The 23,089-nt window shown below is 45.6% G+C and overlaps 1 protein-coding gene across 2 annotated transcripts; it reads left to right on the top strand.

Annotated features, from left to right (window-relative positions):
• The first annotated feature begins 5,777 nt into the window (after positions 1-5,777).
• On the top strand, positions 5,778-22,998 carry LOC131137239 (extended synaptotagmin-1-like). Of its 2 annotated transcripts, XM_058084940.1 has the most exons (33): positions 5,778-6,119; positions 6,944-7,113; positions 7,202-7,596; positions 8,449-8,490; positions 9,025-9,159; positions 9,919-9,992; positions 10,910-10,982; positions 11,068-11,157; positions 11,226-11,281; positions 12,390-12,510; positions 12,639-12,815; positions 14,279-14,361; positions 14,480-14,528; positions 14,757-14,846; positions 15,667-15,762; positions 15,877-15,948; positions 16,018-16,104; positions 16,190-16,339; positions 17,128-17,304; positions 17,370-17,546; positions 17,619-17,701; positions 17,760-17,808; positions 17,893-17,982; positions 18,129-18,224; positions 18,855-18,926; positions 19,004-19,090; positions 19,157-19,303; positions 19,713-19,834; positions 19,955-20,050; positions 20,133-20,264; positions 20,331-20,436; positions 21,190-21,239; positions 21,323-22,998. In XM_058084940.1, exons 3-33 carry the CDS (start codon positions 7,276-7,278, stop codon positions 21,348-21,350), a joined length of 3,228 nt encoding a protein of 1,075 aa, XP_057940923.1. In that variant the 5' UTR covers positions 5,778-6,119; positions 6,944-7,113; positions 7,202-7,275; the 3' UTR covers positions 21,351-22,998. The 2 variants fall into 2 exon arrangements, with proteins under 2 accessions (XP_057940923.1, XP_057940922.1); XM_058084939.1 differs by having other exon boundaries at positions 6,944-7,596.
• Positions 22,999-23,089: the final 91 nt, after the last annotated feature.

Here is a 23,089-nt window from a genome sequence, read left to right as displayed (position 1 = left end):
GTCATTTAAGTCAAGCCATTACTTTTTAAATCGGTCTATATATTCTTAAACCAGTTTCAACATGGTTTACATGGTTCCATGTAAGAAATGTGGCGCTAGTCCATTTCTCTACACATCTCATGATTTGAGTGGCTGTGTTGTGTAACCTTTTTGTTCAAAGCTTATCAAGCGCAAACGACTTATTTTCCCCTGAAGAAAAAAGCTCATAATTCAGTCTGGCCTCAGAGTTATGCAGGGATTAACTCTTTCAGATTACTGCAGTGGTTGGAGCTATCACATCAACGCTACATGTAACTTGTAGGTACTCAAAGTCGCTACAGCAACCAGTCCGCAGGTTTTCAAAGTGGGACGTCGGGTAACTTAAACTGCAAAGATGCGGCAACATTTCATCGGTTTTGTGTCCTTCCAATGTGACATGGTATCATTTCCACATGGCAACGCTGAGGACAGCATGAGTGCAGCTTCTGCTTCCACTTATGTACGTTGCCACATGACGAGCATTTCTCAGCTGACAGGCCTGGTAACCCATGTGAGCCTTCTGGTACACTTGAATGACTTACTTTTTATAGCAGAAAATGGAATGTGTCAACATTTAGTGTTAACTATCCTTGATTATATCGCCAATCATAACATGACTGCAAACTGTTAATTTCTTCTTGAGTCTGCTTTTGTGTTTGTTTGTGCGACAGAAAAGTACCATTTATTTGTGCAAATTTTATTCACTTAATTTGTAATTGTGAAAAATACTTTTTGGTATCACTTGGTAACGTCCTAGCTGGCAGTGGCGATCTTGTAGTTTTTGTAGTGATGGGCGGTGCTTTTGGTACATGAGCCTTCATGGTGGACGAAGACGACTTAATTCATCTCTTAATACTGCCAAAATCATATCACAATTATAGAAAGCATCGATAATGTGTAAAATTGCATAGAGAGGCATATCATGCATTGGGGATGAATATCACTATTATCAAAGCATGAAACCCAGTTAATCGTTAATAGTCAAATACATACAATACACCTGAGTTTACATTTCTGCTACAAATGTCAAACATCAATCACTGGTGGAAGCTGCCTGTAAATTTGGTGCTCGGCCAAACGCATCAGACAACTCAAAATGTCGTCATTACAATAACATTTGGAGCAGCTCAGAATCAATATTCATTTAATAACATGACCAAAACAGAACTCACCATTGTATGCTCTTTAGAAGCTGTAAGCCAGTTCTACTGCGGGGCATTTTTTCCTCCTCCATCTGCCCTGTGGGTGATGATGTGTGCAAAGCGTTAGACTAATCAGCTTGGCCAACAGTGCTCCGATCAACCAGACGGAAAAAGGCTCGTGTTTTTGTGGGCCAGTTGGTCCTGTGAGGCAAAGCTGAAATGTGATTGGTTAATGAACAGCTCCATTGTCACTAGACTTGTAGGGGCACCCACCAGCACCGCTCATTCTTTAGACCCTGGACAGATTAGGTTGAGATGGCAAGACATAGTAGAAGCTGAAGTCTGATTGGCCAAAAGAGCTTCTGTATTGTTGTATATACTGTATGAACACTTTTTAAATCGAGTTCTGGCTTGAATTGACGCCCTGGACAGCTCGACACTGTGGAGCCCTGCAATGTGCTGACTCGGGCCGCACGGTGCACAAGTGGTTTGAATGGGTTCAAATCTCCGCTTGGGTATGTGTGCGTGTACTCCGGTTTCCTCCCACATTCCAAAAACATCCATCCATCCATCCATTTTCCTCCGCTTATCCGGGTCCGGGTCGCGGGGGCAGCAGTCTTAGAAGGGAAGCCCAGACTTCCCGGTCCCCGGCCACCTCCTCCAGCTCCACCGGGAGGACACCAAGGCGTTCCCAGGCCAGCTGTGAGACATAGTCCCTCCAGCGTGTCCTAGGTCTGCCCCGGGGCCTTTTCCCGGCTGGGCATGCCCGGAACACCTCCCCAGGGAGGCGTCCGGGAGGCATCCGGACTAGATGCCCGAGCCACCTCAACTGACTCCTCTCGATGTGAAGGAGAAGCGGCTCTACTCTGAGCCCCTCCCGGATGGCTGAGCTCCTCACCCTATCTCTTAGGGTGAGTCCAGCTACCCTACGGAGGAAACTCATTTCAGCCGCCTGTATCCGCGATCTCATTCTTTCGGTCATGACCCAAAGCTCATGACCATAGGTGAGGGTGGGAACAAAGATCGACCGGAAAATTGAGAGCTTTGCCCTCCGGCTCAGCTCTCTTTTCACCACGACGGTCCGGTACAGCGACCGCATTACTGCCGAGGCTGCACCGATCCGTCTGTCGACCTCACGCTCCCACTTTCCCTCACTCGTGAACAAGACCCCAAGATACTTAAACTCCTCCACCTGGGGAAGGACCTCATTCCCAACCCGGAGAGAGCACTCCACCCTTTCCCGACTGAGAACCATGGCCTCTGATTTGGAGGTACTGAGTCTCATCCCAGCCGCTTCACACTCAGATGCAAACCGTCCCAGTAAACGCTGAAGGTCGCAGCCCGAAGAAGCCATAAGAACCACATCATCTGCAAATAGCAGAGATGAGATTCTAAGGCCCCCGAACTGGACTCCCTCAACACCTTGGCTGCGCCTAGAAATTCTGTCCATGAAAATTGTGAACAGAATCGGTGACAAAGGGCAGCCTTGGCGGAGACCAACGTTTACCGGAAACAGGCTCGACTTACTACTGGCAATGCGAACCAGACTCCTGCCCCGTTTGTACAAGGACCGGATAGCACGTAGTAGCGCGCCACCAATCCCGTACTCCCGGAGCACCCCCCAAAGGACGCTACGAGGGACACGGTCGAATGCCTTTTCCAGGTCTACAAAGCACATGTAGACTGGTTGGGCAAACTCCCATGCACCCTCAAGCACCCTCGTGAGGGTGTAGAGCTGGTCCAGTGTTCCACGACCAGGACGAAAACCGCATTGGACCTCTTGTATCAGAGGTTCGGCCAACGGTCGTACCCTTCTCTCCAGCACCCTGGAATAGACTTTCCCAGGGAGGCTGAGGAGTGTGATCCCCCTGTAGTTGGAACACACCCTCTGGTCACCCTTCTTGAAAAGGGGGACCACCACCCCGGTCTGCCAATCCAAAGGTACTGTTCCCGACTTCCATGCAATGTTGAAGAGACGTGTCAGCCAAGACAGTCCCTCAACATCCAGAGCCTTGAGGAATTCTGGGCGGAACTCGTCCACCCCCGGAGCTTTGCCACTGAGGAGCGTCTTAACGACCCCAGATACCTCAGCCACAGTGATGGTACTGTCCACGTATGTGTCCTCAGACTCTGCTTCCTCTATGGAAGGTATGTCAGTGGGATTGAGAAGGGCCTCAAAGTATTCCTTCCACCGTCCGACTACATCCCCAGTCGAGGTCAGCAGGCCCCCGTCTCCACTGTAAACAGTGTGGACTGGGCACTGCTTCCCTTTTCTGAGGCGCCGGATGGTTTGCCAGAACCTCTTCGAGGCCGACCGAAAGTCGTGCTCCATGGCCTCACCGAATTCCTCCCACACCCGAGTTTTTGCCTCGACCACCGCCGAAGCCGCAAACCGTTTGGCCTGACGGTACCTGTCAGCTGCTTCCGGAGTCCCACAAGCCATCAAGGCTCGATAGGACTCCTTCTTCAGCTTGACGGCAGCCCTGACCTCTGGTGTCCACCATCGGGTTCGGGGCCTGCCACCGCGACTGGCACCGACCGCCTTGCGGCCGCAGCTCCGGTCAGCTGCCTCAGCAATGGAGGCACGGAATATGGCCCATTCGGACTCAATATCCCGGTCCTCCCCCGGGATGCAGGTGAAGCTCTGCCGGAGGTGAGAGTTGAAGACTCGACGAACGGGAGACTCTGCCAGACGTTCCCAGCACACCCTCACTACTCGTTTGGGTCTACCAGGTCTGTCCAGCATTCTCCCCCGCCATCTAATCCAACTCATCACCAGGTGGTGATCAGTTGACAGCTCAGCCCCTCTCTTCACCCGTGTGTCCAGAACATGCGGACGCAGGTCTGATGATACGACTACAAAGTCGATCATAGACCTGCGGCCTAGGGTGTCCTGGTGCCAAGTGCACTTATGGACATCCCTATGTTCGAACATGGTGTTAGTTATGGACAAACTGTGGTTCGCACAGAAGTCCAATAACATCACACCGCACGGGTTCAGATCAGGGAGGCCGTTCCTCCCAATCACGCCCCTCCAGGTCACACTGTCATTGCCCACATGGGCGTTGAAGTCTCCCAGTAGAACGACGGAGTCACCAGCTGGGGTGCTCTCCAGCACCCCTCTGACGGACTCCAGGAAGGCCGGGTACTCCGAACTGCCATTTGGTGCGTACGCACAAATGACAGTCAGGACCCTTTCCCCAGCCCGAAGGCGTAGGGAAATGACCCTCTCGTTCACCGGGGCTGACTCCAACACAGAGGCACCAAGCCGGGGGGCTATTAATAATCCCACACCAGCTCGCCGCCTCTCCCCTGCAGCAACTCCAGAGTAGAACAAGGTCCAGCCCCTCTCGAGGAGTTTGGTTCCGGAACCCAAACTGTGGGTCGAGGTGAGTCCGACTATGTCTAGTCGGAATGTCTCAACCTCTCGCACAAGTTCAGGTTCCTTCCCCACCAGCGAAGTGACATTCCATGTCCCAAGAACCAGATTTGGCCGCCGAAGACCAGGTCGCCTACGCACCCGCCCTTGACCGCCTCCCAACACACATTGCACCGGACCCTTATGCTTGCCCCCGTAGATGGTGGGTCTACGAGGGGGAGATCCCGTGTGGCTTCTTCGGGCTGGGCCCGGCCGGGCTCCACGGATGAAGGCCCGACCACCAGGCGCTCGCCTGCGAGCCCCTCCCCCGGGCCTGGCTCCAGGGTGAGGCCCCGGTATCCCACATCCGGGCGAGGTACGCTTTCTCCTCTCGTTCTTGCTCATATGGGTCTTCTGAATCACTCTTGGTCTGACCCGTCACCTCGGACCTGTTTGCCTTGGGAGACCCTACCAGGGGCATATAGCCCCAGACAACATAGCTCCTCGGATCACTCGGGCACTCAAACCCCTCCACCACGATAAGGTGGTGATTCACGGAGAGGCCAAAACCTCCAAAAACATGTTAGGTTAATTTTCAATATAGGCTGCATAGAAAATGGATGGATTGATGAACATTAGTAAATAGATTTTTTTTGTTTCCCTTTGCCCCTATGACCCACAGCTAGAACCGCCACTGGCTATAACTGTACTTTTATACTTTGTTGTTTTCATACCATAGAATTGCTGTCTTTCCTGAAAGCAGGTGGCTTATTTATCATTGACTAACAAATGCTGAGCACTTGTTGTCTGAGATCACCATGTGTTAGCACAGTGAGAACTCATCAAACATTACGCCCTTTGAGCAAATATCACTTATTTAGCTGCATCCAGGCAACTTTTAAAACTCAAAAAACTGCCTCAACTAGAACTGTGCATCATCATATTGCATTAGTGATAGTACACGGTTAGTACACATCACATACAACTGCTCTTACATAATCCAAGGCCTATGCCAACAATAATTAACAGAGTTCAAATAATACACCTATGGAAGTCAAAAATAGTATCTTTAAACTAGGACTGGGAGATATATATATTTTAAAAATATCGATATTTACTTTAAAGGTGACTTATTATGTTTTTTCCACCTTTCTGACCTATAAATGTAGTTAAAATGTTGTATTATTGTGTTAAACCATGCCAAAGTTTCAGATAATGAGGTTTGCACATTTGGAAGTGATGCCTAAAAGACGTTTGGGATGCTAAAAACGCTCAATTTGAGAAGGCGTGGTAAAACTGTTCCTTTGTGATGTCACAGAGGCGCGGACTTCCTTATATGGGCGTGGCTGTAAGCCCCAAGATCTGCTTCTCTGTGTACTTGCTAGCAATGGCTTGTACGGGAAAGCCACATTTGTTTCCAATTCCTAACGACGCCAGCATCAGGCACAAGTGGTTAGAGTTCCTGATTCCCTCCCAGCAAAAATAATGCATTTTAATCTGTCAACGACATTGGACTGTTTTGTGAACACTATGCAGCTGGACTAGCTGACAAAGTGGCTGAAGCCTTTCTAACTTTACTTGGTGGTGTCGAAGAGCAAGCAGTAAGTAACAATTTATCAGTGTCATAACTGTGTTTATTTTGTGTAAATCATGGAGCAAAACCGCTTGTATAATAGCCATTCCCACCGCAAGTAGTGACCACATTAGACATTAAAACCTAATGCTAACATGCTAAAGCTACTTACCATTGAAAGACGTCTTGAAGTCATCTCTTTTCTTGAGAAACTTTGGAGTATCCAGTCTCTACTACTGGATGGGATTCGGAATCCAACACGTATGGCTGTATGTAAATATATAAATGTAAATATATATATAAATGCAACATTTTAAAAAGGTTCATCACAGTTTATTATCGAAGCTAACATGCTAGCACATTTGTGATGGAGGAGATCGACAATGAATAAGTAGTAACTCAGTAATATAAAGGTACTAAGAATACATGGTATTAAAATAATCGTTTTCACCACCTTAAAACTCGGTACAAACTCAAATATGAGGATATTTGTTTATATTGTGCGATGTCTGTTTCCTGTTGTGTTCCTCGTGAAAGGAAACGCCATCTTTAAAATTCAACATTTTTGTCGATTTTGTGGAAATTCACTTAGTGAGAAATATAGATATGGTATATAGATATTGAACCTAAATATCGGGATGCGAGCACCTGATTCCACCTGTGGTCGTGCCCAGGCTGGGTGCTGCAGTGGCGGATCACTTGGCATGCAGTCCGCATGAGCTCCTGGCCGTTATGTAAAGAGCATAGCGGGCTAGCATTGCACAATGCAGGGCTGCTTGCATGTAACATGTCGTGGATATTTGTCAGGAATTACACTGCCTCTTCCCCCTCGTAGCTAATTCTGTGTTTTAGCTCCAGTCAATCTGCCGGATTTGACGTGTCAGAGGACTAAAGCAGAGAACCCGCCCCTCAAAGCTCACTGCTGCTTCGAGCTCACCTCCTCCCCGGAGAAGAAGAAGAAGAAGAAGAAGACACGTCCACCAAACAGAATTTGTGTTTGGGGGGCTCTGCAGAACTAGGCAGTGAGGGAAAACCGGCATCCCATAATGATTTAATCCACGCAAGCTGCCACTAAAGCGGCCATCTGTGTAAGATCTAACTTCCCCACAGGACTGCGCAAAGAAGGACGACGACGGGAGGCAGCGAGCTCAAGTCACAGCCGGAGAAGTCGAACGGGTCGTGCGATGCCATCCGCGGAGGCAGCGGCGGAGGTCGGGCTGGGATACCCACCGACCTCACCGGGCCGAGCACCCGCAGGAGAGCGCGCGGTGGGCGCCCTGTGGTCCTTCGCTAAATGCCTGGGTGCGCTGCTGCCGGTCTACCTGGCTGGATACTACGGCTTCAGCATCACCTTGGTCTTGTTTGGGCTCATGGTCTACATGGGCTGGAAGCACAGTCGACTGGATAAAGCCTGGAGGCTCAACGCCGCCATGTACCTCCTGGAAAACGAGAGGGAATTCACCACTGAGAAGGTCTTTCGAGCCAAACAGGAGCTGCCCCCCTGGGTAAGGAGAATCCCCTCATTCGCACCCATGCTGGGTCTCTCTGTTTAGTTCACCACTTCATACCACTCATAAGATTTCTGATTATTACTCTTTAATGAGCCCCCCGGGGCAAGGTTTGTTTTGAATGAAGCCTTCTCCTCTCATCACAACATTTAAAAATACAACACCTTGTGAATCCATCTGTGCTAAATAGGATTTCACATGTCAAATATGAAATTACATTTCCAAGTGGAAAATATTTGCTCTTTTCACTTGAATGGAGCAGCTGGTGACCTTATGTGGCTTCCAAAAACCAGACTCATACCACACGACATGGACCACCATATCTGGACATAGAAAGACCGCATGTGGCAAATAGTAGCAGAGTGCTTTTCCCTTTGAAGTATCAAGTATAATGTACGCTGACATACCTCCAAGGGCAAATTGTTGGACTCTTAGGTCCTTGTTTGGACCGCTTCCAGGGCCCAAAACTGTTCCCAGGATGTACCAAGTGACAAGGGTACAAAAGCCATTGTCACCCTCAAAGTGCAATGATGTACTTTTTCTTGAGTGTGTTGCTGGCTTCAAGTCCTGCCTCTAAGGGCGTTGGTGTGTCCCATTAGTATCTGATATATTGGATCACAATAAACATTCCTGGCGGCTGCTCTCAGGTAAGTGTTCACATTTATGGAGATAAATAAATTGATTAAAGAAGTGGGAATGTTCAAAGTCACACAATCTGTTGTATGATGGATGGAGCACCAAATGTAAAAACAAACTGCGGGCCACAAATGTACATGTGTATTCAGTGTTACAAGTCATTTAATATTCCGGTGCCAAGTTCGAGTCCTTACCTTTATTCATTCTCCGCAGGTCAACTTCCCGGATGTAGAAAAAGTAGAGTGGATGAATAAGGTCAGTTGCATTTTCTCTCCAGCATTTTCTTGTAGTTTTTCCCTGCTGTATTTAAGACAGCAAGTGATTTCAGTAAAAGATGAACAGAAGCGCCTCACACCAATTATTAAGATAAAGAACACTCCTTCTCTGGACTTGAGGCGACTCGGCTCTTTTTGCTGGTGTAATGAAGCTGCAGTGAGAGCGGCGGTGATGCTATCTCGGCTTCTCCGTCAGTGCAGAAACATAGACCGGCAAAATGTGGACATGAATACTAATACTGCAAAGTGTCCTTCTGGAGGGGAAAATCTGATGAACTGTTATGTCAGGCACACTTTGTCGAAAAGTCATTTGCAGAATTGAAGTTCATTATTCAGTAGTAGTAGTCGATACAATCACTGCATCATTGCTGCATGACCATAAGTGTGCCTTGTAATTTTACCCGTCATTCACAATCCTTACGTGAAACATGAATACATATTTTGCTTATTCTCACAAAATCTGAACAAGTTCACATTCAAGGTATTACCACTCAATGCGTTTTCTCTTGTGTAGATCTTACAGCAAGCGTGGCCTTTTCTAGGGCAATTCCTGGAGAAGTTACTCCTGGAGACCATCGCTCCAACCATCCGAGCATCCAGTATCCATCTGCAGACTCTCAGCTTTACCAAGGTCAACTTAGGAGACAAGGTAGTATCTCATTGTTTCTAAGTGATACGTTTACACACCCTGGCAGAATCTGTCATTTTTTTGGTCACTTGAATTTTTATTAATAATACAAAGTATGAACAAAAAGAAAAAAAATGACAACTTGAGATATTGGTGAATAGAATTTTATTGTTCAATTGTATCAATTCTATGTTCATTGTATGTTTTGTCGCTAATTCAAAACATCTTCTGATGCACCAACATGGACACATCATCATTGTTGTTTCCTATACATCTCAGTACTTTAATCCTTTCTGTAATCTTGTGTTTTTTTTCGCGATGTCAAACCCAAAGTCCAGAGTGAATCTTGGAATTTGATCTGTTTTCCCATCTCTTTCCACATGTAATTTAGTCTACACCAGCATACTGGAAATCTCAGTTGGGCAGCGTGGTGGTATCCCTCGAGGTCTGGGACTTCCTGGCCATTTTGAATGATGTTACAAATCATTTATTTTACTTTAACATCAGTAAAAGTCACAAACAGTGAACATTATAACAACAACAATTATAACAATTAAGAACATATATGATCAATGTTGGTCTCATCAGTGTACATAACTTTGTTCCAGAGATTTTTAGGCTTGTCTCTGTGCTGTTTTGACTTACTTACAATTGAAGTTCCGACTCGCAATAAAACTCAACGCACATCACAGTGGGAGAGAAGGAAGTCGTCGGTAACCCGATTACCACTTGTATTTACGTCTTTATGTCTGCCTGGGTGTAATGGTGTTGTGTTCACAGGCTTTAAAAGTGGTTGGTGTGAAGGCTCACACAGAACACGATAGGAGACAAGTCATGTTGGATTTGTACCTCAGGTAATTCTTCTTATAATTCATGACTCCTTCCTTCTACATTGTTGACTGAGTGTAAGAAACCAGTCCGGTTAGGCATTTTGGGAGTTTGTTCTTCTACAGTATGTTTACTAGGGATGAGCCGGATACTTGATAAAAAACAAGTATCCGTTACAGATAACGCATTTATGCTGGCTACGAGTATGAAAGGATTCAATCTCGTCATTATCCGTATTTGTGTTATATATTCACTCTCCCAAGGCGACCAAGATGAGAAGTTGAAAACCCCTCAGCGTTTGTCACAATTCCTCCACTTTATTAGGTTTTCTTGAGCTCTGCTCTATTTTAGTTTGTGTTTTTGTCTGATTCCATGAAGTCATCATTAAACAGGCATTCTACCTACAATGTAATAATTTTATGAAGTAAAACGGTAACCTGCATTGGCTGGTACACTTACAATAAACAATAGCGACATGAAGTATTCTGCATGTATGACTGACATAAACGTACATGGTGCATTCCACTAGACAGCACTGACAGTGTTTACTTTTTTTTCTGTCTGCTTGCTTTGGCTGATTTGGTTGGTGATATAAATAGAGTTGGGAAAACTGCTTGTAGTACTGAATGCGTACTACGTGGGCTGATAGATTATTGCATGAATCACCAACTTCACACAGGTCATTAAAAATAAGTCTCAAGGATCACTTCCACTCATACACAGTACACGTATAGCTGAATAATAAACAATGCATATAGCATCCATGGCAATTCCAGACTTAAAATAATGTACAGATTTAAAGTTAAAGTACGGTACCACTTCTGGTTTATGCCCCTCCCACTCCAAGTACGATTACTTAATGTTTATTTAACACAACACAAGCTGTTTTGGAAAACTCATCCTGTCAGTCATTTGCCTTAAATAAACACGTCTCTTTCTGCAGCTATGCTGGTGATGTTGAGATCAACGTGGAAATCAAAAAGTACTTTTGCAAAGCTGGGGTTAAAGGCATTCAGGTATGATATAATGATGATAATTACAGATGTTTTTTCACACACATGAACGCAGCAGCGGCAGTGACCCCGTGGCTTCTCTCCATAGCTCCACGGAAAGCTGCGTGTGATCCTCGAGCCTCTTATTGGAGATGTCCCGCTGGTCGGGGCCGTGACCATGTTCTTCATCCGCCGACCTGTGAGTTTAACCACGTGTCTTTGCTTCTCACTTGTGGGCTGCACCTCTCACTCGACACTGTGTGATAGAAACTGGACATCAACTGGACGGGTCTCACCAACTTGTTGGATATCCCTGGACTCAAGTGAGTTGATGATGTTCTTCACAGATCAGCCATGTTGGCTTTAATTGTGTTGTAATGTCTATATTATAAGACTTATGGTGGCTTATTGATATTAGCGAATATGCTATATATGAAGGCACAGCACAAGATACACATTATATTGTTATTATATTGAGTTTATACAATATTACAAATATTCATATGGATATGTTTTGGTCCGGTATGAATATGAGTGTGAATGGTTGTTTGTCTATATGTGCCCTGTGATTGGCTGGCGACCAGTCTAGGGTGTACCCCGTCTTACGCCCGAGGGCAGCTGGGATGGGCTCCAGCACCCCCCGCGACCCTCGTGAGGAGAAGCGGTAGAAAATGAATGAATGAATGAATGTTTTGATCCAGTATGAATATGAGTGTGAATGGTTGTTTGTCTATATGTGCCCTGTGATTGGCAGGCCACCAGTCCAGGGTGTACGCCGCCTCTCGCCCCAAGACCCTTGTGAGGATAAGTGGTGGAAAATGAATGAATGAATGTTTTGTTCCCAGAATTCCTGTTCATCTTTGAGTTTTGTTTAATAGCAACAAAGGCCATGGGATTTCAGCAACAGTTTTGGGATATTCCAGCTTTTCCCAATGCTCCTTGCTAAAACCATGAAAGCTCCGACAAAGCTGGTGGGTGTTTCGGTAGGTGGGCGGGGCCTACACCTTGCGCTCACTCTCAGTACACTGTAACGTCACAAAGAGCCGGTGTCAGAAAAAAAGTGTCTGAAACCGAGCGATCAGAACCATCCCTCACATCTTTCACGGCTCACTTCCAAATGTGCAAATCTCATGATCTGAAACTTTGGCATCATTTAACATGATAATATAACATTCTAACAACATTTGTAGGTCAGAAAAGCGTAATAGGTCTCCTATTACGAAAACTTCACCCGCAAGATCATGCTGGAGGACCATGAGATCTTACTGGTGCTGGTCTACCGGCGTAGACCAAGGTGTACATTAAGCTGGTCCAGCATGGAAACGATGCTGGTCTCGGCCAATGGTAGTCGGCTGTGTTGTTTACGTTTTCATTGTCTGCAGTAGCGTGTTTTATGTCTCGTATGTCCCATCATTCTTGCATTCATTGCAGTGCCATGTCGGACACTATGATAATGGATGCAATTGCCTCCCAACTGGTCCTCCCCAACCGTCTCACCATACCCCTGGTGGCCGACCTGCCGGTTGCGCAGCTCCGCTCCCCTCTCCCAAGGGTAACTGTCTATGTCGTAAATGGCCTGGGAACTGCGGAATACAGATTGACAGCAGATGCATCACCTGACCTGTCGGACATCAGACTTGAACTCATGTCTCTCTGTGTGCGTCTATGCATACACTGTAGGGAGTCGTGCGGATCCACCTGCTGGAAGCGGAGGATTTGACCGCCAAGGACACCGTCATCAAAGGTCTGATTGATGGCAAGTCTGACCCGTACGCTGTGCTTCGCGTGGGAACGCAGATCTTCACCTCGCATCACGTGGACAGCAATCTGAACCCACAGTGGAGGGAGATGTATGAGGTCAGTGTGGATGGGAGCACCAGTGGTTTTATATCCGGTATGTTGTTTTCTTGGCAACTTACTGTAATGCGGGATAAGGACAGGGAAAGACGGATTCCGCTGTTCAGTTGTTTGTGATAGCGTGGATTTTAGTGTTTCGCTAACTATGTGGGTGCTATTGATTGATTGTATTGATTATACTTTAAAACACGTACGTTTACACTGTGGCTGTATGGCGGTCGAGTGGTTAGCATGCAGGCCTCACACGGCCATCTCTGTGTGGAGTTTGCATGCGTGGGACTCCGATTTCCTCCCACATTCCAAAAACATGTTAGCTTCATTGGCGACTCCAAATTGAATGTGGGTGTGAATGGTTGTTTGTCTATATGTGCCCTGTGATTGGCTGGCCAGTGTGTACCCCGCCTCTCGCCTCAAGACAGCTGGGATAGGCTCCTGCACCCCCTGCGACCCTCATGTTGTAGTGTAAAATACTATGGACTGTATATTCATTCATTCATTTTCTACCGCTTTTTCCTCACGAGGGTCGTGGGGGGTGCTGGAGCCTATCCCAGCTGTCTTCGGGCGTAAGGCGGGGTACACCCTGGACTGGTGGCCAGCCAATCACAGGGCACATATAGACAAACAACCATTCACACTCACATTCATACCTATGGACAATTTGAAGTCGCCAATTAACCTAGCATGTTTTTGGAATGTGGGAGGAAACCGGAGTACCCGGAGAAAACCCACGCATGCACGGGGAGAACATGCAAACTCCACACAGAGATGGCCGAGGGTGGGAATTGAACCCTGGTCTCCTAGCTGTGAGGTCTGTGCGCTAACCACTGGACCGCCGTGCCGCCGGACTGTATATTAAATGACAAAAAACAATAACATAGAATTATGTAGAGTCGTGCTGCAACTCACAATTATTTTAATTAATTTAATTAATTTTTAATTTAATAATAATTTTTGGATGAATCAATATGAATGGTTGTCCTTCTACAGCTGGGATAGGTTCCATTTTATCCACGATCCTAATGATGACAAGCGGTATGTTTAGTAAAGCTATTTTATCAGCACAGCTCCGTTCGTTAGAAGTGGCTGGGGCACCGATCAATGTGCCCCACATTACAGTGCACGGTGTTACCATGAGAATCACGCTGAGTGGGTTTATTCTGTGTCACTTAGTGGGTGAGGCAGCCAGTCTTTGCTCAGCGATAAAGACTTGTGTGAGGATGTCATTCTGAGGAAGCAGGAAGCTGCGACTTAACTTGTGTGATAAGCAAACGTTGCGGAAACCACGCATTTGAAAGTCAAACCAAAACTCCCAGTAGCATCTTAAATATTCAACCTCTGGAGCACAACAGCGAAAGGTTTTCTTTCCATCGTGATCATGTTGTCGTATTGTGTTGTGTGTGTGTGGCTGGATCTGCAGTACAGTTGTGTATTTTCTGTCTGTTGTCCATTTATGTGTATGTCAGGTGATTGTCCATGAAGTACCTGGTCAGGAGTTGGAAGTGGAAGTCTTTGACAAAGACCCAGACCAGGATGACTTCCTGGGCAGGTAGCTTACTCGTTCTCATTTTGTGTAATTTGTGTACCTCACACATCGTGCCACCATGTTGGATCATAAGTATGGATGCCGATGTACATTTACTGAGTCTGGGCCGTCTCTCTTTCAGGCTGAAGGTGGATCTTGCTATTGTCAAACAGGCCAGAGTGGTTGATGATGTAAGTACATTATTTGTGCCGAATCCACTGTTGCTTCCTGAAGTGCTGGCTGTGCAATTTCCACCTTTTAAAAACAATCTGACTTTTGTAATCCTTGTAAGCATGTGACGACGGGGGTCACATTGAAATCCTTGTGACATGTTTTCATCTCTACAGCTCCAGTCACGAGCCACCAGCTTTGGGATTCAAACCTATGCTAAAAAAGGGAAAATGTGTTTTTGTTTGCAGTGGTTCAATCTAAAGGACGTCCCATCTGGTAGCGTCCACCTCCGACTGGAGTGGCTTTCTCTGCTGTCCTCCGCTGACAGGCTGACTGAGGCGAGTCAACACAAGATGCAATTCATACCTTAATACATTTATTTATTTATTTTTTTGTATAGCGCTTTTCAAGATACTCAAAGACACTTTACAAAAGAATGAAGTTGAATAGAGCAAGTAAACAGAAAAAAAGACACACCAAAATACAACATTCATTGGTTAGTACACAGTTAAAAATGCGGGGCGGGGCACAGCAGTCAGATATAGAAGGTTAGACATTAAAAACAGATTTAAAGGGTTGGGTTTTGAGTTGTTTTTTGAAGGTGGGAAGGTCAGGGCAAGCACGGAGTGAGTGGGGCAAAGAGTTCCAGAGAGTGGGGGCAGCGATGGAGAAGGCTCTGTCTCCCCAGGTTCGGAGCTTGGTCTTACAGGGGAGTGCCAGGAGGTTTGAGTCTGAGGAGCGAAGGGGACGCGGGGGATTATGTGGATGGAGGAGGTCTGTGAGATATGGGGGGGTCAGATCGTGGAGGGCTTTGTAGGTGATGAGAAGAATTTTGAAGTGAATGCGTTGGGGGACGGGAAGCCAGTGGAGGTTTTGGAGGACAGGGGTAATGTGTTCACGGGAGCGGGTGGAGGTGAGGAGGCGGGCAGCGGAGTTCTGAATATATTGTAGTTTGTTGAGGGTTTTGGATGGTGTACCGTAGAGAATGCTGTTGCAGTAGTCGATTCTGGAGGTGATGAATGCATGGATTAGGATGCATGGACCTTATTATTATACACACTGATTAGCATTCTATCAAGCTACAAAGTACAAATACTACACATAAATACAAATAGAAAATACTAACCATGTCTGTTCACCCCTTCTCTTGTCCTCCAGGTCATCCAGAGAAACCAGAACTTGACCACCAAGACCGCCGAGCCTCCATCTGCCGCCATTTTGGCCATCTACCTTGATCAGGCTCAAGAGTTACCCGTAAGCAGAATATATTTACCCCTATATATTTATATTTGGATGCCCAAGCTGACTTTGATACCTAATTATTATCATCAATTTCATGAACCCGTGTATTTTTTTATGATGTTTTAGATGAGAAAAGGCAATAAGGACCCAAGCCCGATGGTGCAAATTTCCATTCAGGATACCACTAGAGAGAGCAAGGTAATAGTAATTATTATTCATACATCAGCAAAATTGTGAGCTTAATGCCTTGATTTGTTTCCTGTGCAGACCAGCTATGGTACCAACAACCCATTGTGGGAGGATGCCTTTACCTTCTTCATTCAAGATCCTCGCAAACAAGACATTGACATTCAAGTAAATTGATTTGATTGTTAAATATGTTTTGGTTTTTAGCACAACAAATTCATTCTCTCCTGTTTCTACCACGTGTGTCCATCAGGTGAAGGATGATGACCGATCTCTCTCGCTGGGCAGCCTGACCATCCCTCTCGCCCGCCTTGTGGGGACCCCTGATCTCACCATGGACCAGTGGTTCCAGTTGGAGAATTCTGGTTCCGCTAGTCGCATCTACATCAAAATTGTCCTACGGGTTTGTATTTCTAGAGTGGGGGGCATGTTGGCCACACAGTCAGATCGGGAAGCGGGGTACACCCTGGAATGGTCACCAGAGAACCATTTTTTTTGGGAATGTGGGAGGAAACCAGAGTACCTGGAGAAAACCCACACACACAGAGGGAGAGTCTTCCAGATCTCCTGACTGTGTGGGCAACGTGCTAACCACTCATGCACTGTGTGGGGACCTTTTGGGACCTCGGAATTGACTTAACCTTAACACTCATTAGAAATCCATTTTAAAATGTGAAATTAATTCATGTGATCCAGGATTTCAGTCCTGGGTGATCGGCAGCACCCGGTTCATTTGCTGAACCTAAAAGTAAAGTTACTAAAAGTAAAGTACAGTTGTTTGGACCAATATAACCCATGACCCATGGCATGAATGATTAAAAAATGATTATTTACAAATGGAGTCCACAAGAGGAAGTGGCAAAATGGGGCAAAAACAGGAACCAAAAACCGAGCTAAAAATAGTACAACAACACAGAGAAGAAAAACACTGCAGCAAACGGCTGGCTGGAAATACAGGGTGCAAAGTACAACAGAAAACACCGTGGACAGGAAATAAGAACTACTTAGAAGATACAAGATGAACCAGACATGGTGGAGGTGTAGTTAAAGGAAGGCATGAGTACAATCTGGCAACTAGGTACACATGCTGCCTTGCTCAAGAAGGCCAGGAACGACATTGGCAGACATTAGATATTAGTATAATGTTTGGAAAAGAGTGATAATGAAATATTACAAATGTTTTTTCTCTAGGTTTTATGGCTAAGTGACGATGCCACACCCACCACACCCTCTCCTCGACCGTTAGCCCCAGGGTCGGGCCCAGGACACGGGGGCATCACAGCAGAGCACAACCCGATGGGTCTCGGTGGGGTACCTCCACCGTCGCGGCCGCAGCACACCACGCCTGACCCTGAGTTTGCATCTGAGGTAAAAAACGAAAAATACAAACACTTGCCGTTTCGGACAAAATGCAATTCCCGGTTTGTTGACAGGGGGTGCTGCGAATCCATCTGTTGGAGGCCCAAAACCTTATCGCCAAGGATAACTTCATGGGGGGCATGGTCAAAGGGAAGAGTGACCCTTATGTGAAGATCCGTGTGGCCGGCATCACGTTCCGCAGCCACACCATCAAAGAAAACCTCAATCCAGTCTGGAATGAACTCTATGAGGTTTATCTCTTTTCTGATGCAAACATGGCGTTGCCATCATCAGATGTTCTACTAAAGTTTTGTGATTTTTAGGTGATTTTGACTCAACTTCCTGGTCAGGAGATCCAGTTTGAATTGTTTGACAAGGACATTGATCAGGACGACTTCCTGGGAAGGTACGTTCCCGCTCCCTCCCAGATAAAAGCTTGGAATAACTCAATCTGGTTTTGGCAGGTTCAAGCTGAGTTTACGCGACATCATCAGTGCACAATTCATCGACACGGTAGGTGGAATCTCCAAGGTTTCTTCATCTATTTGAACCATTTTTGTATGGATGGTGACTGCTGATACCATGCTCGTCTTCCAGTGGTATACTTTGAACGATGTCAAGTCAGGCCGAGTTCACCTGTTGCTAGAATGGCTGCCCAGGGTCTCCAGCCTACCGAGGATGGAGCAGGTTTGTGGTCCCGTCATTTTGGGATATACACACACTTTTTAAGGCCACCTTTTCTTCACATTTCCTGACTGTTCATGAGTTCTTTGGTGCTGTAGACTGACATCTTCAAGACGTATGATCTCCTCATCTTGTTGCTTTCCCTGCAGATCCTGCAGTACCAGTCCCAGCAGTCATTCCAGAACAAAGTTCTTCCCTCGGCCGCTGTGCTGTTTGTGTATGTGGAGCGTGCTCACGGCCTACCGGTAACATCTCATCTCTTACAACACATATTTTGTCTTTTACCAAAGAGATTCGGTATTTGCTATTTGCGAGCAGGTACATCATAAACCTTTCCTAGACTTCTTCTTCTTCTTCTTCTTTCTCCTTGGGCTTTTCCCTTCAGGGGTCGCCACAGCAAGTCAATCTCCTCCATCCTTCTTCATCTGTCTCTCACACACCAACTACCCTCATGTCCATAAAACTCCTCTTTGGTCTTCCTCTACGCCTCCTACCTGGCAGCAACCTTCTACCAATATATTCACTATCTCTCCTCTGGACATGTCTCAACCATCTCAGTCTGGCGCATAACTGACTTTATCTCCAAGGCCTCTCACATCTAATGTCTCCTTCGTGATCCTATCCATCCTGGTCACCTCAGCATCCTCATCTGTGCTACCTCCACTTCTGTCTTTTCTGTCTTCTCCATCAAGCTTTCCCAGACAAGGAACTATATTTTGATGTTTTAAATCACAATGAGCTAATTGAATGAATTTGTGTATTCATGAAAAACCCCAAAAGTCAAATAAAAGTCTTCATGTACTCAAATAACTGTTGAGTTGACATTTTTAGAATAACCTATAAAAGGTTACCATAACATTTCTTCTGGATTCCAGCTGAAGAAAAGTGGAAAGGAACCCAAAGTTGGAGCAGAGGTCATCCTAAAAAACGTCTCGCACAAAACTAAGGTAAGACGATGACTCGTCTAGTAGACAGCACTACAAGATCCCGATGTCCTGACGTCCTTCAACTTCTCCTTCCTCAGGTCTGTGAGCGCTCCACATCCCCACGATGGGACGAAGCGTTCCATTTCCTGGTTCGAGATCCCAGAGATGAAATCCTCACCGTCAAGGTGAGAGTCGGCGTGACATGGCATCATTCAGCTGAAGCGGAACTAAGACGGCGTGTCTTCCATTAGCTGTCCCACAGCTGGGGCCCGGCTCTTGGGTCCTTGGCGCTCCCTCTCAGGGAGGTCATGGCTGAGCCGAGCTTGGTGCTGGACCGCTGGCTCGCCCTGGATGGAGCTCTGCCAGAGAGCCAGATGCTGCTGAGGGTGACGCTCAAGGTGCTGTCGATGCTGCCGCCATATTTAGTCTCAGGATTATAGCGTTATTATTTCTGCTGTATCATTTAACACTGGGAGAGAAGGGCGTGTGTCAGCACCTTTTCTTTACAGCATTACAATTGATGACAGAGCACTGTTTTTATATTTTAGATCCTGTCACTAATGATAATTATTTGACTATATGTCTGTTTACGTTAATGATTGCCCCTGAAATCGTGCATTATCGTGCAAACGTGACCGTGCAGGAATACACGATGGCGCCGCCCTTTCACACAGCAAAAGTTCTTCACGTTTCAAGTGGCGCTGTCTGTATTGTATGTTTTGTATTTGCATTTGCATTAGCATTAGCATTAGCATTTTCATTTGCATTTGTATTGTATTGTATTTGTTTTGTCCATTTGTCTGGCAGATCTTGGACACTCAGTTAGCAGTGTGCCGCAGGGCCCCAGGGGATGATGGAAGTGGAGACCCAGTCATTCCCAGATGGGATCCCTCCCATTTGGACCTGAGGCACCGATCCGGATTCACCATGTGAGTCATCAGTTAGCAACTGTTGTAGCATCTATTTGATAATCGGCGACAGTCAGTTGTCTGCCACTGCTAGGATATTCATTAAATACATTATATATTTAATTCCTGGTTGTTCTTCAGGGGAACCGATACATCAAGTGCAGCAGGCCAGGTGAAGCTCACCATCGGCTACTCCACAGAGGAGAGCAGGCTCTTCATCACCGTCCACGCATGCAGGTCTCCCTCGTGATGTCATTCGTACTACGTCGCTCGATTCTCAGCCAGTCAGTCGGTAAACATAACATGCACGTACCTGCAGAGGCCTGACGGCGTGCTCCAAGGACGGGGCCGACCCTTACGTGACCTTCATCCTGCTGCCCGACAAGAAGGCCACCACCAAGAGGAGAACCGCCACCAAGAAACGGGACTTAAACCCAGAATTCAACGAGAGGTGAGGCGAATGTGGCGTCAAGCTCTTGAAATTGTCTGAGCGTCTTTTTCCTCTTCTTCTCTGCAGGTTCGACTTTGACTTCTCTCAGGAGGAGTCCACGCAGAGGAGGCTGGATCTGTCTGTGAAGAACAGCGTCTCCTTCATGAGCAGAGAGAGGGAGCTCATCGGCAAAGTAAGTATGATTATGTAACACATTGCATTGACACTCTGGTCACAACATTGGGTACACCTGTACATCGGAATTAATGAATTCCCGCTTCCTTCTCGTGACCTCGTACTTCCTGTCCGCCCAACAGTCTGCTCCCCTTGGGAACACATTTATAGCAAAATGGTCCATGTGATTGGTGGATTGGTATCGGCCGATCTCACTCACTAATTATGTTAAGAACTCTATTTAGAAGGTCCTAAAGAGGTTTTATCCGCTCTAAGTACGGAAATATGAAGTATTTATAAAGACAGGGATTACTGTAAATATCATCCTGTCCTGCCATTCTGTTAGTGAAATACGGTAAAAATTAGTATATATATTTCAGACATAGTTCCAAATAGTGATTCATTGAAAACTGATTAATCAGATTAAAAATGGTAATTATTCTTAATTATGGTAACAGTTTACAGTTAGGCTCCAGCACACCCGTGACCTTCGTGAGGATAAGCGGTACAGAAAATGGATGAAAACTGATTAATCAGATTAAAAGTGGTAATTATAACAGTTTACAGTTTGTTTAGATGACGACTCGAGATGTCAAAATTGGAATTTACCAGCTTCTGCACTAGCTAGAGCCACATTAATTGTGCCTTGGTACATACATACAATGCAAAGATGCCATGTAGGATACATTATAGTTGTCTACCGACCATGCATTTTGAGTTATATTTGAAAGAGGTACACACAAGTGCTGATAATTCCCCCTTTTGTTGGTAGTTGCAGCTGGACTTGGACCAAATTGACCTGAAGATTGGCGCCACACAGTGGTAAAGATGCAAAGTGCAGCCAGCCCCAAGGTTTGTACAAACAAGACCATCCAGTCCTCATCTTTCCCGTCTTCTCTCTGCAGGTATGATTTGATACCAGAGTCGGCGTAGGCCAATAGACACTCGTTGTGCGTACTATTCAACATGCGGTGTTGCTTCTGTGATTTGTGTGTTTGCATATTCGGCTTTCACAAAAGGATAACGCATCTGCTCCACAAAACAGCGGCCCATCAGTATTCATTAGAGCAGGGGTCGGGAACCTTTTTGGCTATGAGAGCCATGAAGACCAGATATTTTAAAATGTGTATCTGTGAGAGCCATATACATTTTTTTAAACATTGAATGCAATAAAATGTGTGCATTTTTATGTAAGACCAACAGTTTTAGATATAATGGGCTCTAATTACGTAGACCAGGCACACTACCCCACGCCAATGGGGTGTGGCCAGCACACTTTCGTGAGCAGCGCAGTGTCCAATAATAAATCAAATACTTGCTGCCATTAATGCAACTTCTGCTGCTGCATGGTTTTGCACCGTACTCAGTATATTTCATTCTTTCGGCCATCTTCATCAGAAGGCTTGGTTCTGCAGCTTTAGCTAGGTGACTATTTGACTAAAGAAGGAAAGTTTATATTTACATGTTGACATCTCAATGACCGAGGTAGACTACCGCATTACCCAGTAATAATCAAGTTTTGGTGTTTGACCTGGAAAATATTATCAAGAAAGATGGATATGGTCCGCCATATTGCAGTAGAAAATAGATGGACGAATTAAAATGCATAAGAAAGTTTTGATTTTTAATATTATTTTTAACAGTGATTTCTGTGATGTTTACTTTAAAATGTTAGCAAACATACCTTTTTATTGTGGTAAGAAATGCTTGAGAGCCAGATACAGTCATCAAAAGAGCCCTACCTGGCTCCCGAGCCATAGGTTCCCTACCTCTGCATTAGAGGAAGCTAGCCCGTCATCCATCAAGTGTTCAAATGTGCTGCATGCGTAGACGCATCCTTCGGTAGAATATTGTGGCTGAATAGATATTTAATAATGCGACTATGTTGCACAAAATACAACATTTGTATATGTTATATACAGTTGTGAGAAATGATAATATAAAAGGTCCTACGAGGATTGTATTGTATCCTCAGCAGGGCTCGTGCTGTGGTTGATATCCAAAGGTACTGTATGACCAGGTTGTACCGATTTCTACCTTCCGACACGACTGAAAGAGACCATAGCTTTGTTTTTTACAATCTTCAAACCAATTCCCAACATTGCTTTGTTTACGTGTGTTTATATGATTGACTTAAGTATTAAGACAACTTTGACCAGTGTTACACACTTACTTGCGTTCCGGATGATGTTTTATATGTTTTAAGCAGAGCTTTATGACTAAATGTTACTTTTATAACCAAGTGTTACAAAGTCAGACCTTCCTTTTCAATCCGAGCTATGAAACTGTCAGAGGTCCTAATCACTGTGCTTTTATGAAGACAAAACATTAGGGGGGGGGGGGGATTGTGGAACACACGCTTTGTTGCATATGTAGTGCTAATTGCAAGCTTTTATGCGTAGTTTTTCCATGCAAAGCAGCTAAAGTGGTGTACTTTGTGTTGCACGGCTGTCATTTTATCATCAGACACCCGACTGTGTATTTGAAACTAAATTGTGTTGAATGCTCAAGACAAAAAAAAATGCTGTTTTTGACTTAATATGCATCAGCTTTGAAAGTGTTGATTAAAGTTTGCACTCCCATGAACCAAATCACCCTGAGAAGCTTTTTTTGTACGGTAAGAGCCAAAAAAGCAACATTGACATATTTATAGTATTCTTATACGTGAACAT

Source organism: Doryrhamphus excisus, chromosome 10 (assembly GCF_030265055.1).
Source record: "Doryrhamphus excisus isolate RoL2022-K1 chromosome 10, RoL_Dexc_1.0, whole genome shotgun sequence".
In the NCBI taxonomy this organism is placed as follows: Eukaryota; Metazoa; Chordata; class Actinopteri; order Syngnathiformes; family Syngnathidae; genus Doryrhamphus; species Doryrhamphus excisus.
Note: the sequence above shows the minus strand (reverse complement) of the source record. Positions and strands in the feature narration are given on the sequence as shown.

What these genes read in the sequence shown, in the direction of transcription:
- LOC131137239 (XM_058084940.1), top strand. Translation starts at nt 7,276, where the DNA reads ATGCCATCCGCGGAGGCAGCGGCGGAGGTCGGGCTGGGATACCCACCG. An exon ending in ATACCACTAGAGAGAGCAAG is followed by an intron (nt 15,949 to 16,017) that starts GTAATAGTAATT and finishes TTTCCTGTGCAG; the next exon opens with ACCAGCTATGGTACCAACAA. An exon ending in CAGGACGACTTCCTGGGAAG is followed by an intron (nt 17,702 to 17,759) that starts GTACGTTCCCGC and finishes TGGTTTTGGCAG; the next exon opens with GTTCAAGCTGAGTTTACGCG.